Source organism: Equus asinus, chromosome 2, assembly GCF_041296235.1.
Source record: "Equus asinus isolate D_3611 breed Donkey chromosome 2, EquAss-T2T_v2, whole genome shotgun sequence".
NCBI classification, from domain to species: Eukaryota; Metazoa; Chordata; class Mammalia; order Perissodactyla; family Equidae; genus Equus; species Equus asinus.
In genome coordinates, this window is record NC_091791.1 from 125,578,617 (window position 1) to 125,596,392 (window position 17,776).

Consider the following 17,776-nt stretch of genomic DNA (forward strand, 5'->3'; position numbering starts at 1 on the left):
AAGCCATGAACATCCCAACAGATGACAACTTTGTGTAGCAGTGCTTTGACAGCACAAGCAGCAGTGGTCATCTTATGATCAGATTATGCTACTGCCCACAGGGTCATCATTTTACAAAAGTTACTTCATTTACCTGATTAAGTCATATCAAGCTAAGCAGATCCCCTTGATGATGATGATGGGGTATTCTTGGTGTAGAACTGCATGGTCTAATACATAGCCACTAGCCACATATTTAAATTTAAATTAGTTAAATTCAGTTTTTCAGTTGCAATAGCTACATTTAAGGTGCTCAGTAGCCTCATGTGGCTGGTGGCAATCGTATAGGACAGTACAAATAAAGAACATTTCCGTTAGCTCTATTGGACAGAGCTGGTTTAGAAGCCTTTTTATGTGGAGCTACTGCAATAATTGTCTTTTTTGACCTTAAAGATCTATGTAGAATGAGTTTTTTCTATTTTATTTCCACCTGTTGAGCTAGTGAGCTTAAAAATTGCAAATGAAAAATTCTTCCTTGTTATTGAAAATGTAGCCACTTTTAAGGTTGTATTTAGAAAATTCGAGACTGAAATATTTGTATTAGAATGTGTGAAACCTCTATACTTCTCACCCCTGCCCAGCGTGATTTGAGTGGGGCTAAAGTGGCGTGGCCAGAGTGAATAAAGGATATAAGTTGATCAGACACCTTGTTTCTTTTTAGTTTGAACTTTCTTTCTTGTGTCAAACTATCTGTGTTTCTGAGGAGAGTAAAGACTTTTTTCTTTTTAGCCTTCCCAACTACAAGCACATAATCCAGCCAGTCAGCAGACTCCCCCGCTCCCACCATATGCATCCCCACGTTCTCCACCTGTCCAGCCTCACACACCAGTGACAATCTCCTTGGGAACGGCCCCATCCTTGCAGAACAATCAACCTGTGGAGTTTAATCATGCCATCAACTATGTTAATAAGATCAAGAACAGGTTCCAGGGCCAACCAGATATCTACAAAGCGTTCCTAGAGATTTTGCACACATATCAGGTAAGAGAGTTGCCCTTTCAACCTGTCTTAACCAGGTTACCTTCTGAGGGCATCTAGTCTAAGAACTTGAATACCCATTACTGTGTCCACTAACTCTTACTGGAAATTAACCAGTTGGAAACTGTGTGTTCATAAAACCAGTTTGATTTGCCTGACTTTAATTGCCTTGTAGCAGCCAGTTAGGATTTTTAAAGTTACCGCCTTGTGAATTGAATGCTTGTTTATCCTGGAAGTTTAGAGGATGATTTGTGTAGTATAGTTAATCCACAGTAGAAGGAGGAGAAATTTCTCTAATGTTGTGTGTTTTAAGAGTTGGTAGTGGTCCCCTGAGCATTCACATACACTGTCCTAGTTTTAAAAAGCATTAATTGTCGGCCACAACTTCCACTCCTTTCTCAGCTTGAAAGCTTCCAGTCAAAATAGGTGCTAAGAACATAGACTTTAAGTGCAGCCCAAGTAGATAACATACAGAATTCCTATCAGATGTCCTAGAGCATCTGCAAAAATGAGTCATTCAAAAATAGTGGCCCTCTAATATGATCTCTTCCCGTTTGCAATTTCCTATTAGAAAGAGCAGCGAAATGCCAAGGAAGCTGGAGGAAACTACACTCCAGCATTGACTGAGCAGGAGGTCTATGCCCAGGTGGCTCGTCTTTTTAAAAATCAGGAAGATCTGTTGTCAGAGTTTGGACAGTTCCTACCAGATGCCAACAGCTCTGTGGTAAGTTTTATTAACAAGAACTACACTATTTAGAATTATCTTAGATAAGTCAGGAAGCTGGAATCAGAAGGGGACTTTTTCTAAATGTATATTTATTTGTTTTGATAAGAACAGTAATTTCTTTCATGTGTCTTAATCAGCTTTTAAGCAAAACAACTGCTGAGAAGGTTGATTCTGTCAGAAATGACCATGGAGGCACTGTGAAGAAGCCCCAACTGAACAATAAGCCACAGAGGCCAAGCCAGAATGGCTGCCAGATCCGCAGGCACTCTGGAACAGGAGCCACCCCTCCAGTGAAGGTGAGAATGGGCCGTAGCTGCTCATTTTGACTTCCAGGAGCAATTCTAGGGGATAGATACACTGGGGTTGGTCATGTGTTCTCCTAAGCATGTTGACTGTTGGAGTCTGAATTCAGAGTGAGTTGGTGTATGTCACAGAATCTCAGTGCAAAAGAAGGTTAGAATACCACTAATTGCTCAGATTACTGTGCTTTTTTGAGTTCTTGGTTTTCTCTGTATTTTCTCTCTTCTTTCCGTTAGCTGACATCTCTTTTTTTGTTTGCTGCCAAGAGTTTCTAAGACATTAATTTTTCTCTTCTTCTGATTTGATTCCTTAAACCTGCCTTGTGCTAAGAAAGAAGATTTTTAAGCTTGGTAGTTGTTTCAGAAATAAGTTAGTGGTCTCTGAGGTCCTAAAGTGAGTAAGTTGCATATGCTTTGTGAGATCTCTTTGGTTTAGAGGCTTATCCTGCCCAAGGTTCTTTGTTAGGTTGCCAGATCTTCTCTGTATCATCCTAATTTCCAAGGCAGGTCCTTTGGGCTATAGCAGAGGGAGGTCTTAACTCTTGTTAGTGACCTGTCACATGATGCTTCTTGTTATAGTAAGCACTGATGGTCTGCCTGCAGAAAGTTAAGCCTGTTTCCTTTTTCTTTGTGTAGTCCAGGGAGAGGGCTAGGTGTATGTATTGAATGTTGCTTCAGTGAATTCTAAAGCAGTATATAACAAGGAAAAGATAGGCATGTCTGCAGGATTTTAATTAAATAATAACAGAAGCTAGTGGGATTTCTAATAGTAAGAGGTGGCGGGGTGAACAAGCAAATAACTGCAAAGACTGACTGACATGTTAAGTGTTGCTGACACTTTTGAAGGACTATTTTTTAGTATTTTTAATGGTCTCTCCTTTTGAAAGCAAGTTGAACATAGTAATAGTTTATATTTCTTCTCTTCAGTAAAGAGTGTTAGTTAAATGGGTAGCAAGAATCAGGTTAGCAGATAGGCTCTACTCTTGAATTGGTCTCCTCCCACACTTAATTACCCACAGGTGAACACACTATTGGGTCATTAGACTTCCCTCCCTGCTTTCTTCTTAGGCGGTGTAAGCAGAGGGTATGGCTCCTAAGAGAGAGTACTCTGAGGTGGCAAAGGTAGATATGCTGCTTCTCTCAAAGTCTGCTTTTCTTCTCAGATAGTTGAAAGGTGACTTTTTAAAAGTAAATTCTTGCCTGACAGTTGTGTCATGGCCTATTCATTCCCTTTGAAAGAGCAGTCTTAAATTGGTCTGAGTGGATATTGCTGAGAAGACAGTTATTTCTTGTCAGGAAGATAAACTATGCTTTTTTCATGATTTTTTTAATTGAACTGTAATTAAAGGTTAAAGATTGATGTCTGTCCACTCCAGGCCATGTACTCTCTCTATTTACAAACACACTCTTCTGCCTCCACGGCTAGCAAGACAAGGCAATGACATTAGATTTCTGCTAGTTACTTTTGGCCTATGGAAAAAGTAAGAATATTAATTCTAATAGCACAGTAATGCTGTGACCATTGTAGAGAGAATATTTGGGGAGTCAAATGATCTATGAATGTCGGGGAAAAAATCAACAGGCAAACTGAAATAGAAAAGACCAGTAGAAATCTTTTAGGCTGTAAAGTGGGTTAGTGACTTAAATTTTCTCATTTGTTGCAATTTATTAATCAGCGGCAGTCAGTGATGGAACCTTTGACCACAGATGAAAATAAAACTGAGAGAAATCTACTGTTTGAATCTTACGTGTCTGTATTTTTCCGGTTTTGCAGAAGAAACCCAAACTGCTCAGCCTAAAGGATTCTTCTATGGCAGATGCCAGCAAGCATGGTGTAGGAACTGAATCATTATTTTTTGATAAGGTGAGTAATGGATGAATTAGATTTAATATTGGCTATTAATGCCAAGAGAAAATCACCCTGTCCCCAAGAAGATTATGTTTTAGAGGCTTCAAGCTGATTAGGACTTTCTACTTTTTTTTTTTAAGATTTAATTTTTTTTCCTTTTTCTCCCCAAAGCCCCCCGGTACATAGTTGTATATTCTTCGTTGTGGGTTCTTCTAGTTGTGGCATGTGGGACGCTGCCTCAGCGTGGTTTGATGAGCAGAGTTATGTCTGCACCCAGGATTCGAACCAACGAAACACTGAGCCGCCTGCAGCGGAGCGCGCGAACTTAACCACTCGGCCATGGGGCCGGTCCCAGGACTTTCTACTTTTTAACATAGTTTCCAAGTGGTAGGTCCTTTCAGTCTACTAGAACTATTAGCACAGCTAGAGAAGTGGGAGCATTGTCTGCTTTGGTTTTGTGAAGTAGTTTGCAGCAAAATATAGCATTTTCCATGGTGGAAGACAGCTTTTTAAAAAAGCATGGTATTAGTCTTGAAAGATAAACTATTTGTGGTATGGCATATAGGGTTCATGGGAATTCTGATTTAATTGTATGCTCTCAAAGCACCCCAGGTGATTCTAATGAGCAGCCAGAGTTGAGATTATTGGTTTAAACAGAATTGTGTGGTGTGATAGTTTGACTCTCCTCTTTGGAGTCAAACCGATGATGAGCAGGCTACTTTCATCAGGATAGCTGGGAAGTGTGTGACTTCTCACTGGCAGGAACCAACCTGGGTTGATCTGGTGGTGATTTACCTTGTCTTGCGCCTGTGGGTTTTTGTAAACAGGCAGTAACATCTCCATGATTGGTGCCTCCTGATCTCTCTCTAGCTTGTTGTGCCTGTGTGAGTTGTCCTGTGGAACAGTTAAGGGTCTCTCGCTCTGACTTGAACCGTTTTTGAGGGTTGCCTGGGCACTTGATGCTTCTAAGGCAGATGTCAAAGTCCGAGTCACAACCAACAGATGACAAGGAAAGGGTCAGGGAGGAGGGACTGAATAAGTTAATTTTTTTCAGAGTGATTTTTTTTTTTTTAATTTTTGAAGTACTTGTTTCTTAGAGATATATACTGGTATATATAGATGAAATGTCTGGAATTTACCTTAAAATTCAGTCGTAGGGGAAATGGGTATAGATGAAGCAAAATTTACTGTATTAATCATTGAGGCTGGGTGAGTACATGGGATTCATTAGACTATTCTGTCTACTTTTGTTTATGTTTAAAAGCTAATAAAAATTAAAAGTAAATAAATATGGTGTATAGTACAAAAAGCACAGTGCTTTTTCATCTTTGGCTTTGAAAGTACATATTCCATATAGTATCTGTTGATTGATAGTTAGGAAAAGCATATAGGAGCCTGGAGAAGGTTGTTGATAAGCCACTTGGTCTGGTGAGGGTCTACAATCCTCACTAAAGGCCCACAATGCTAAATGTTTACTTTGGAAATGGAAACTCCAGATTGCTCATCTAGCCAGGCTAGTTTAACTTTGCCATTGAACATTTTTAGGTTTTTGGATGTTAAAATGGTCAATATTATGAATGGTGGAAGGACAAGGATCAGGTTAGAGGACAAAATATCTTACTTAAAAAGATCATTATTCAAGATTAACAAAGTTTGAAAACAGTATTGACAGAGATTCTTGCTGTAAACCTCTGTTAGGAGAGGCATCAAAAGCTTGGGTAACTCTGATACGGTCCAGAGAATCAAGCATGTGAGAAAGTAAATGTCAGGGGCTGGCCCCGTGGCCGAGTGGTTAAGTTCGCGCGCTCCGCTGCAGGTGGCCCAGTGTTTCGTTGGTTCGAATCCTGGGCACAGACATGGCACTGCTCATCAAACCACGCTGAGGCAGTGTCCCACGTGCCACAACTAGAAGGACCCACAACGAAGAATATACAACTACGTACAGGGGGGTTTTGGGGCGAAAAAGGAAAAAAATAAAATCTTAAAAAAAAAAAATAGATGTCTTATTTACTCTAGGATCTCATTTTTAAAAAATTTTTATTATGGAAAATTTTAAAAATATGTGAAATTAAAGAGAATAGTAAAATGACTCCTCATGTACCCCATCATCCAGCTTCAGCAGTTCCCAACTCCCAGCCAGTGTGCTTGTTTCATATGTACTCTCACCCACCCCAGATTATTTGGAGACAAATCCCAGAAATTGTATTATTTCATCCATAAATATTTTACTAAGTTTCCTTTTAAAATGATGTCTTTTTTCAAACATAATAATTATCACATCTAAAAAAAAACTAACATTGATTCCTTAGTATCGTCAAATAACAGTTCAAGTTTCTCCAATCTTTTAAAAGCGATTTAGGATCTTGTGATTCCTGGCTTAACTGTTTCTCTTCTGGTTGTCTCCATAAGGTCCGAAAGGCTCTGCGGAGTGCAGAGGCCTATGAGAATTTCCTGCGCTGTCTTGTTATCTTTAACCAGGAGGTGATCTCTCGGGCTGAGCTTGTGCAGTTAGTCTCTCCTTTCCTGGGGTAAGTGGAGTGTAGGGCTTAGCCCTGATGTATGATATGGAGGTGAAATAAAGCTTAGTTTGTGAGAGTATATGATAGGCAAAATTAATTTGATTGTGATGGGTCAGTTGACTCATAAAATGTCAGTGTCAAATAAGTGCTCTGGGAAGTCTTCTAGTTCAGCTATCTAGAGATGATGAAATAGGCAGAGGGCATTGGCCAAGACCAGTGGTCTCCTGATCCCCTGACTAGTGTTGGATGTTTTTAGAGACCAGTCTCTTCAAGGGTTCTAGAATCTTGACTGTTTTTGACAACCTAAGAATGATCTGAACATTGAAGCAATATTCTTTATGAGAAGAGTGGTTGGTTATTGCCTAGTTTCAGTGCAACTCTTCCATCACCACCTTATATGATCTTGGAGCACTCTACAAGAAAAAGGGAAGCCAAATACTCAGAAGCAGTGCTTCTTAAGGAGGAAATAAAAATTGTCATTGGAATTTGTCCCTTGTAGCAGAGTTCTGATCCAACACCCCATAGTGGTGTAGTCAGACCTCAGGATAACTGCATCCTGTTTCTGATTGCTCACCAGTTTTTGGTTTGGTTCTTCAGGAAATTCCCCGAACTGTTTAATTGGTTTAAAAACTTTCTGGGCTATAAGGAATCTGTACATCTGGAAACCTTTCCAAAGGAACGAGCCACAGAGGGCATTGCCATGGAGATAGATTATGCCTCTTGTAAACGGTTGGGCTCCAGCTATCGAGCCCTACCAAAGAGTTACCAGCAGCCCAAGTGTACAGGACGGACTCCTCTCTGTAAAGAGGTAAGGCCTTCCCTAGAAAGGATCAGCCCTGAATCCTCAGCTTCCTCCAGAAGGGAATGGTTCCAGGAATCAAGAATTTATGTGAATGAGGAAATCAAAACCCTTCTCTTTTTTTAAAAGAAAATGTTTTACATTTATATTCAGAACCTTTTCCTTACTAATATCTTTTGTAAACTTGCTTAAAGTGAAACTTGTAATGTTAACTGTTTCTTCCCTCCCTAGAGTTTTATCTGTCTTTTTGAGAATGCTTAATCACCAGCAAGTTTTGTTATACTTTTGTTTCACTTTCTCTTCTTTTACCCAAAGGTTTTAAATGATACCTGGGTTTCCTTCCCTTCTTGGTCTGAGGACTCCACCTTTGTTAGTTCTAAGAAAACTCAGTATGAAGAACATATCTATCGTTGTGAAGATGAACGCTTTGAGGTACAAGCTCCTTTATCATTTGAAGTTTAGGGAAATGGGAGATGCTAAATGATAAGATATCTTAAATACCTATCTGTGAGGGTTGATTTTTAAGACTGAAGAGCCAGAGGCTTACATTCTTCTGTACTAAATGCTTGTCATACTTACCATGCCTGACTAGTTTGTCACATATATAAGTAATATTTTTATGACAAATAGGACTTATCTAGGCCACTTTAACCGTTTTAACTGAAATTATCCATTGATGGCTGAATAATAATAGTTTGAATTTTTAACGGCATTTTAAAGGTTATTGTGTTTTACATGGTATATAAAATCAGTATCTTAGGGCCTACTGGTTTTCTTGAAGCTGTTTTAAATTATTTGTTTCCAAGTGTATATTGCTATTCTTAGCAGGTATCTTGACATGGTTAGCAAACCAGCTGTCCTTTGAGAACTGGAGTTCTCTCATGTTTCTGATATTGATTTGGCTCCTTTTAAAAGGAAGTTGACTTAGAGACTTAATTTTTTTTGTTTTTATTTTTTTATTTATTTTTGCTGAGGAAGATTAGCCCTGAGCTAACATCCGTGCCAGTCTTCCTCCACTTTATAAATGGGTCATCGCCACAGCATGGCTGACAAGTGATGTAGGTCCACGCTGGAGATCCGAACCCACAAACCTGGGCTGCTGAAGCAGAGCGCACCAAACTTAACCACTATGCCACCACGGGGCCAGCCCCAGGGACTTTATTTTAAAGTAGTAGAGAAGGGAAGTAGTAGAGTGAAAAAGAAAAAAAAAAGTAAAAATAGTAAAAGTTGAAGTAAAGTAGTAGGGAAGGAAGACCAAACATGAGATAGATTGACTCCATAAAGGAAGCCCCAGGCATGAGTCTACAGGAGCTGAGGAGAGGAGGACAGGACATTGTGGATATCACTCATTCATAAGGTGGCCAGGGGTTGGAGCCAACTTGATGGCACATAACAACAACAAGTAGGGAAAGGAAGAGCTGGAGTGAATAAATGAGCTGTCAGAGAGCCCCCATATCAGGAGTGGGCGTACTGAAAGTGGGCTCAGAATCCCTAATGTGTTTAATTGTCTAGTTCACTGAGAACATCAACAAAGGGGCCGGCCCGGTGGCGCAGCAGTTAAGTTCCACTTCTCGGTGGCCCAGGGTTCGTCGGTTTGGATCCTGGGTGCGGACATGGCACCGCTTGGCAAACCATGCTGTGGCAGGTGTCCCAAGTGTAAAGTAAAGGAAGATGGGCATGGATGTTAGCTCAGGGCCAGTCTTGCTCAGCAAAAAGAGGAGGATTGGCAGCAGTTAGTTCAGGGCTAATCTTCCTCAAAAAAAAAAAAAAAAAGAACATCAACAAAAAGGGAATGTTAGATGTGTCCAAAGAGGTAAAATTACATGTATCCTATTTAATGTGTTTATTATATAAAACTGACTGGCTCTGCTTATTCATATGGGTGGGAGATATCTTGGCTCTTTTTTTAATTCATACTAATTTAGCTCTCTGCCACTTATCCCTGTTCACACTTGTTTCAGCTGTCTCTGGCATGTTTTGAATGAAGAGCCACATGTTGCTTGGCCACTGGCAGGTGATTGGCCATCTCTGCCCCAGTGTTGATGAGGAGTTTCAACCATTTGCAGAAAACTAAATTATGACAGATGTTAACTTCATTGGAAAGTTTTGTCAGGCTAAAGAAAGTGCTTCTTTGTTACTTAGGTTTAGTAAGGTTAGATGATGAATTAGAAAGCAGAGATGAGCATCTTTTTTTGACAGGATGTTTCCATTCTCAACTAGTCTGCCTGCAAAAGAGAGGCAACACCCTTATCTCCCATTTCTGATTATAGGGGTGACAAAGAAGTGTGGGGTGGTGTGTGTATATATGCTTAGGATTGAGTGGGATGGGCTAGTTTGAAGGTGTATTCTTTTATGTATCAGGATACATTAGTAATCCTGCAATACACACAACCCCCAAATCTCGATGGCTTGAAAAGCAGGTTTATTTCTTGATCATGCTACATGTGCATTGATGTTTAGCAGGGGATTCTCATCAGAATTACTTGGGGACCCAGGCTAATAGACTGCTACCATCTGGCCCATTGCCAGAAACTAGAGGGAAAAGAGAGCTCAGAAGGATTTTGCACCCTTAAATGCTCTAGCCTAGAACTAATAAACATTACTTAACTTACCTGTTCATAACTCATTTGCGAGAACTAGTTACATGGCCCTGTCCAATCACTGGGAGCCTGGAATATTGATCCATTGTTTGTCCATAACTGGGGAGAAGGGGGGACAAGAAGTATTTGACAAAATGGCTACCACTGTCCCCAAACTAGAAAACTTAAGGAACACTTCTACAGACATTTGGTCGTATGCCCTTGAGACTGCTCATTTATTTCATTTTCTGTTTCTCGTTTAGAGAATCTTGTGTTAAGCCTAGGGAAAAAGTTAAAGTCATATCCTTAACCAGGTCAGCCTAGGTCCTTGCCAGAAAATAGGTGCCAGAGTTCAGAAAGAATTTATATGGTTACCCAGAGATAAAACATTCAAGTCCTTAAGGAATGATAGCCACTGCTCTTATTACTACTGGATGTAGAACAAAGCTATTACATATTTAAATATTTCAAATTAACTCTGAAAAACCTTACTCATGTTTATCATCTTGAATAGTCTTTGGGGGATTTTTTAAAAAATTATTGTTTCTGTTTATAACAGATCTTAGCAATTCAGCAAAGTTTAGGAGAAAGTGTCAGTAAGGTTCCCTCCTGTTAGGTCCCTCTGGTCTGGGGTTAGTGGTCCTAAGCAAAGCATGGTGATGGTGGTAGAAGTAATACCTACTACTTACCCATCATTTATTGGATGTTTGTTATGTGCCGGGCATTCTGCTAAACGCTTTATGTGGATTGTATTGTTTAATCTAGAAAACAATTTATTAGAGTAGGTGGAGTTATCCCTGTTTTACTGACAAGGAAGCAGTCTTACTATGGCCAGTATGGCAGAGCTAGGATTCCAGTCCAGGTAGTTTGACTCCCCACCTTATATTCTTTTTTTTCCTCCCCAAATCCCCCCAGTACATAGTTGTCTATTCTAGTTGTGGATCCTTCTAGTTGTGGGATGTGGGACGCCGCCTCAACATGGCCTAATGAGTGGTGCCATGTCTGCACCCAGGATCCGAACCCTGGGTGGCCAAAGCGGAGCGCGCGAACTTAACCACTTGGTCATGGGGCCGGCCCCCGACCTTATATTCTTGACCACTATTCTATTCTGGTTTGGGTCCTGAGCACACTTCGTCTTTTTCTTTAGCTTGATGTAGTTTTAGAGACCAATCTGGCAACAATCCGGGTTCTGGAAGCAATACAGAAGAAGCTTTCCCGCTTGTCTGCTGAGGAACAAGCCAAATTTCGCCTGGACAACACACTTGGGGGCACATCAGAAGTCATTCATCGAAAAGCCCTCCAGAGGATATATGCTGACAAAGCGGCTGATATCATTGATGGGCTGAGGAAGAACCCCTCCATTGCGGTCCCAATTGTCCTTAAAAGGTACCTGAGCGAATGTGCCCTTCATTTTTTAGTGTGCTTCATGACAGATTCAGTGGCCCATTAAATAAGGTTCTCATTTCAACCTGGTTATCCCATGAGACTTCCATTTCTCCCTGACCCTGGTTGTTGGAAATCAGGTATATCATGGGATAGTGGAGCTTCTTCATGGCGTTCTTGGTCACCAGCAGTAGAGACAAACCTTGAAAGTCCATAGTGGAATGCTTAGTGTGTTTGATGGGATATTTTAAATATAGAAAAGAACAAAGAAGAAAACTACCCATGTTCCTGCCCCTCAGTATTGTGTTGTTAACATCTTTGTTTTTTAATAAGAAAAATCACTCTTTGTCTTTGTAAAATTGATATGTATTATTTAAAAAGACAGCATGCCATTTGTAACAAGAATGTCTTCTTTCTCCTAAGCCTGCAGCCTGAGGTGTAGAGGGGCTGTTGTACTCACCTAAGGCCAAGTGTTAAGGAGGAGGAGGCCAGAGCCAGGGCTGGGCCCCAGGCTCCTCCAAGTCCATGGCACTCTGGACCACACTGCATCCCAACTAAGGGCTGGCTCCTCTCACTATCACCTGGTGAAAAGGAATTCTTTTCTGCTGCACAGTTCATAATGCCCAGATGTTATTTTTCCTCCCTAGTCTTGACCTCAAGAGCTGGCACAGCTTATGTTCCTTCTTGCCAGTAGCATTTAACTTTTGGCTTTAAGATGTAGGATATTTTCCAGTTTGAGTGCTGGTTTTGGTTTTACTCTCCTCTCCTCTTTTGGAGACTTAGGATCAGTTATTCTCATCAGAACTCCCCAAACTGTCCAGAGGAATCATACTGTGCGAGTTCTCTGCTCTTGGACTTTTGCATTTATGTTAGCTTAGTAAATGTTCTTAGAAGTCTTGCAGCAAAGAAAGGTGTTTAACTTTGTTTTAGTTGGCCAAGGAAAAGAACCCCTTTTTTAAGGGTATTCTGTGGAATGCTGTTTGAGAAATAACTGTTCTAGGTAAGATTTCTGGGTTTGGGACAAATTACTTCCCCAGAGTAAGTCCTGAGAGTAATTTCCTCATGTAACAGAGTTCAAGACTGGTTTGAATAACATTTATCCCAAGTTGCCAGTAATTTTGACAAACCTATTGTATGTTTTGGCTTTTGAAATAAAGTAAGCCTGACGTATTTCTCATTTCTAAACCTTTGTGAGAGTGGGTGGTGTTATCCCTGTTTTACTGATAAGGAAACAGTAAATGGCTAGTGTGGCAGAGCCAGGATTCCTAGCCAAGGAATTTGACTCCCTACATTATAATTCCTACATCTGAATTCCCGTCTTGTTTCCACCTCCCCATCACATCCCACTAGGTTGAAGATGAAAGAGGAAGAATGGCGAGAAGCTCAGAGAGGCTTTAACAAGGTGTGGAGAGAACAAAATGAGAAATACTACTTGAAGTCTCTGGACCACCAGGGCATCAACTTTAAACAGAATGACACCAAGGTCCTGAGGTCTAAGAGCTTACTCAATGAGATTGAGAGTATCTATGATGAGGTGAGCTGGAGGTTTCTACATCTGTGAGAGGATTCTAGTCTTTATGTTCAGCATAGCTTTGATTCCTGGAAATTACCTTTGTTATATGAAAGTGAGACCCTCCAAGACTTGTTGCTTCTTGCTTTCTAACCATCATAGACTTGTATTCCCCTATTCTTCATTGTAAATCTAAGCCTCCCCTTTACACTAAGGTGTTTTACCGGTTTCCCAATTTACCATCCTGGTTTAAGTTTACACCCACCACCTCTCTCTTCCACTTTTCTCCTCATTTATTTCTCTCAGGTGGTACCTTGTTTCATTCATACAGCTCATCTTTTTTTTTTTTTTATTGGCACCTGAGCTAACATCTGTTGCGAGTCTTTTTTTTTTTTCCTTCTCGCCAAAACCTCCCAGTACGTAGTTGTATATGCTAGTCGTAGGTCCTTCTAGTTGAGCTGTATGGGACGCTGCCTCAGCATGGCTTGATGAATGGTGCCAGGTCCATGCCCAGGATCCGAACTGGTGAAACCCTTGACTGCCAAAGCTGAAACATGCAAACTTAACCACTCAGCCACAGGGCCGGCCCCCATATAGCTCATCTTAACTTCCCACAACTTAGACACTTATCATTGATCCCCAAACTTTTCCTAATCCTTGTTTATTTAGCATACTTAACCAGGATTGTATATAGTACTGGACCTAGGATATAGAGATGAATAAGAAATTAATCCTGCTTTCTTTGAGCTTACAGTCTTAGATAGGCTAGAAACATAAATACAGTGATTGAGAACTCCTCAAAGTGGTGTGATCTTGAATTTTAAAAAACTTTTTATTATGAAAACGTCAAAAATACACAAGAGGGGAGAAAATAGTAAAATGAGCTCTTCCATAAACTTAAATAATCATCCGTGTTTTACTGATTTTGTTACATCTGTCACTTTCCACACTCCCACTGAAGTATTTTAAAATATTGTAAATTCATATCGTAAACTCCATAAATACTAATCCAGAATTTTGAAAGATGATCCCGGTTCTGTCCCATTGTCCCCTATAAATCTTCAGAGTCCAGAAGGTACCAATATTTCAGGATCAAACCATATCTCCCACATTACCTTTTTGTTTCCAGAAGTTTTGGATTGGAAAATAATAGCCATTATGGTTAATAATGGAATGTACTGCTGGTGTAGTCTCATAGGATGGTTTGTTGTTGCTGTAGATATGTCACGTTATTATGTGTCTCTCTCCTGTTAGAGGCAAGAGCAGGCTACAGAAGACAATGCTGGTGTACCTATTGGCCCACACCTTTCGCTTGCCTATGAAGACAAACAGATCCTGGAAGATGCCGCTGCTCTGATTATCCACCATGTGAAGAGGCAGACAGGCATTCAGAAAGAGGACAAGTACAAAATCAAGCAAATCATGCATCATTTTATTCCAGATCTGCTCTTTGCTCAGAGAGGGGATCTCTCAGATGTGGAGGAAGAGGAAGAAGAAGAGATGGATGTAGATGAAGCCACAGGGGCGACTAAGAAGCACAATGGTGTTGGGGGCAGTCCCCCTAAGTCCAAGCTACTGTTTAGTAACACAGCAGCTCAAAAGTTAAGAGGAATGGATGAAGTATACAACCTCTTCTATGTTAATAACAACTGGTATATCTTTATGCGACTACACCAGATTCTTTGCTTGAGGCTGCTGCGGATCTGTTCCCAGGCTGAACGGCAAATTGAAGAAGAAAATCGAGAGAGGGAGTGGGAACGGGAAGTGCTGGGCATAAAGCGAGACAAAAGTGACAGCCCTGCCATCCAGCTACGTCTCAAAGAACCTAGTGAGTGCTCAGGCTGTTGGTTCACAGAAGATGTGAGGGGTTGGGGACCTCAGGGCCTAATTGGACTTGGGACTGCTTTCTTTTATACATAGAACATAGGCAGGCCTTAGAGCCTGACCGGGGTTCAGATCTAGCTCTGCAATTTACTGGTTGTATGACATTACTTAAACTCTTTGAGCTTGTTTACCTGTAAAATGGAGGTGCTCCTTGTTACCATGTGGGGTTATTGGGAGAATTGGAGAAAATATGCACAGCACCCTGTGCAGTGCTTGGATCATGGAGACACAATTGCTGGTACTGTGGACACCAGGGAAGGGGTGTTAGTTGCCGTCAGTTTCCTAAATGGCAGATCTCTGGGTATCACAAATGTTTCAGAGGACAGAGAGGGACTAAAACATCACAGTCGGTTTCACTCTATGATAAATTAGAAATTCCTAATTGTTCATGCCTAAGACAGGTGCATATTTTCTCAGATATGTTTGGGCAGGACGTTTCTTTAACCAATAGGGTCCATGGCTCATTCCTAATAAATAGAAATACTTTATGGAAGGGAGATTGAAACTCAAGAGACGGTGTGAGACAGTAGAATAGGCAGAATAGGAATGAAGATAGAGAACTCAGGAAAAGAAAGATCAGTGAGGGTTAAGGAAGCCACCACGTGCTTTAAGTAATTCTGTGCCAGCTGCTTCTAGATAACTGTTGAGTTCATAAATTAGGTACTTGAACTGTGAGCCAAAAGCCTTTTCGTGAAGCCTTTCTTCTGTGCTTTTGAGGAAATAGCCAATCTGTGGAGTGAATTTTCCTTTTTTTTTATTTTCAAACTGTTGTAGATGTAAGAAGCCCATGTGTGGCCCTAACCTTCTCTCTTGAAGAGCTAATGACACTGGGAATTAATTCTAAAAGCCTTTATCTCGATTAATCCTAGCTTGAGAAAGACAGCTTTTGGACTTCAGTGTGGTGATTCCATCTGCTTGATAGAAATGAGAGAGAAAATGGCCTAATCCTGGCTTGACCACTGACTTAACCTGGTTTGAGGCTTATTAGTTTGGTCTTAAGTGATAATGCCAAGCCTCACACTGATCATAGCTTGTGTGCACAAATCCGTGGTTTGCACTCACAGCTTTATTTTGGCATAAAGGCATTGTTCACGGCAGTAGCACAGCCCATGCCTATGCTGTGGGTCTGAACAAGGTGAAATTCTGTGATGAAACTCAAGCCAATTGCATCTTCTTTTCTTTTTGTGAGGAAAATTGGCCCTGAGCTAACATCTGTTGCCAATGCTCCTCTTTTTGGTTGAGGAAAAGTGTCGCCAAGCTAACTCTGCCAGTCTTCCTCTACTTTATGTGAGATGCCGCCATGAGTGGTGCTAGGTCTGTGCCCGGGTCCAAACCTGCGAACTTAACCAGTATGCCCACGGGCCAGCCCCCAGCCAGTTGCTTCTTTTAAATAGTAACTGTCCTGTTTTGCTTGTCTTTAATGAGTCCATCACACTGCAGATGAATGAAGACAAACAGCTTTTGCTCTCAGCCTTTTTTCCCCTGTGTAAACTTTACAAACAGGTAACCAAATGATGACAAAGAGTTCTTTTTGTAGTCTTTTTTCATTTCAATGAACATTTTATTGAAATGCAATATATATATCTAGAAAAGTATACAAATCCGAATTGTGTAGCTCAGTGACTTTTTACAAAGTGAACACACCTGTGTAACCAGCACCTGCTCAAGAAACAGCATAACCACTACCCCCACAGCCCCCTCGTGCCACTGTCTTGATTGCCGACACTGGAGATCAGAGCTACCTGTTTTTGAGCCTTATGTAAATGTCTGTCTTTAGTAAGCTCTAGGCAAGGGTCCTTTCACTGCTCCTCGTGCTCTCTCCTAGTTGCCAAACGTCTGTTTGACAATGGATAAGATTCTAGCTGGTGGTTGAAGTGATTCATGTTGCAACAAGTAGAGATCATTTAATGCAGTTTGCTAAGTACAACATTGGGAATCCATTTTTAAATAAAAGGACTTTGACAAATGCAGATCACTTCATTATTCATAGAGGGTTAATTTGCGCTCCTATTTTTCTGTTCCCAAGAGGTTTCCCAGTGCTAGAGTATGGCTCTGTCTGCCTTTTTTTCGTCTGCACTTTACGCTTCATTAGAATAGCTTTATGAACAAGTGACCCATGTGAGGAATGCTCTTTGCAGGCTGGGAGAGCAGGATCCTCTCTCAGCAGGGGAGCCAACAACTTTTTGAAGAAACTTCTTCCCTGGGATATTTTGCTGTCCTATCATGCAGAGGCCAGCTGTACTGTAAATAAGTTGGGCATGGTCAGTCAGAGTGTCAGAAGCCGCTGTTAAAGTTGCAGAGTCACTCTCCTCTGATAGACAGCGCTGGTGATTGTAGCCACCTGTCGGATTTCATCTCTGTCTGCAGCAGATTGAGTGGGTATGTTCTGAATACCTCGGGTTTGTTCTTTCAAATGCTCTTTAGGCCATCAGTGGGATTTGCCCTGCCTTCTCTCCTAATCTTTTCTTAGCAGGGTAAGGCCTCACCTGTCCCATCTCTCCCACAGTGGATGTTGATGTAGAAGATTATTACCCAGCTTTCCTGGACATGGTGCGGAGCCTGCTGGATGGTAATATAGACTCGTCACAGTATGAAGATTCGCTGAGAGAGATGTTCACCATTCATGCCTACATTGCCTTCACCATGGACAAACTAATCCAGAGCATTGTCAGACAGGTGAGGGCACAGTGGAGGCTAGGGTGGTGAGGGAAGAAGTCCTTACCTAAAGATGGATCAGACAAAGAGAACAGGGCAGATGTCTGTTGGAAGAGGAAAGGCAGTTTTCTCTAACGGTTTATGAACATATGATTTATAGAGGGGAGTGGGAGGCTAATGTGATGTCGGGTTTCTCCTGTTAACGAGGTGGGAGTACTTCAGCCGCATACTTGATTCCTTTGCTTTGCTGGGTTTGCCCTCACAGTCATATGAGCCTACCTCAGACCTGCTGTTTTGCCCTTTTCTTGCTGACTGCCTATGGAGCAGACATTGGTCCTGATTGTAGCTGCCTGCCCTGTTGGCCCAGCTCTTACCTCATCGGCCAGGAGTGAGCTCTCAGTGGGTAGTGTTTCCTCTTCCATAGGTGTTGGTAATTCTATGAACTTTTCTCATTTAATATTTGAAGTTCTTTTTATAGGAAGTGTTTACATCTTTTATAATACTCTGCCCACTTCATTGTCTGAGGTTCCCTCTGAGTTAGATTTGTGGTTGTTT

The 17,776-nt window shown here is 41.1% G+C and overlaps 1 protein-coding gene across 3 annotated transcripts in view; it reads left to right on the forward strand.

The window, feature by feature from the left end:
* Window positions 1–17,776, forward strand: part of SIN3A (SIN3 transcription regulator family member A) — a 68,448-nt gene that overhangs the window by 29,134 nt on the left and 21,538 nt on the right. For all 3 annotated transcript variants that reach the window (XM_070497624.1, XM_044764326.2, XM_044764324.2), the window contains exons 6-16: window positions 769–1,020; window positions 1,589–1,741; window positions 1,882–2,040; window positions 3,818–3,907; window positions 6,302–6,420; window positions 7,009–7,219; window positions 7,526–7,642; window positions 10,937–11,175; window positions 12,523–12,706; window positions 13,937–14,510; window positions 17,073–17,242. In XM_070497624.1, the coding sequence (XP_070353725.1) occupies window positions 769–1,020; window positions 1,589–1,741; window positions 1,882–2,040; window positions 3,818–3,907; window positions 6,302–6,420; window positions 7,009–7,219; window positions 7,526–7,642; window positions 10,937–11,175; window positions 12,523–12,706; window positions 13,937–14,510; window positions 17,073–17,242 (2,268 nt within the window). The remainder of the gene's footprint in view (window positions 1–768; window positions 1,021–1,588; window positions 1,742–1,881; window positions 2,041–3,817; window positions 3,908–6,301; window positions 6,421–7,008; window positions 7,220–7,525; window positions 7,643–10,936; window positions 11,176–12,522; window positions 12,707–13,936; window positions 14,511–17,072; window positions 17,243–17,776) is intronic.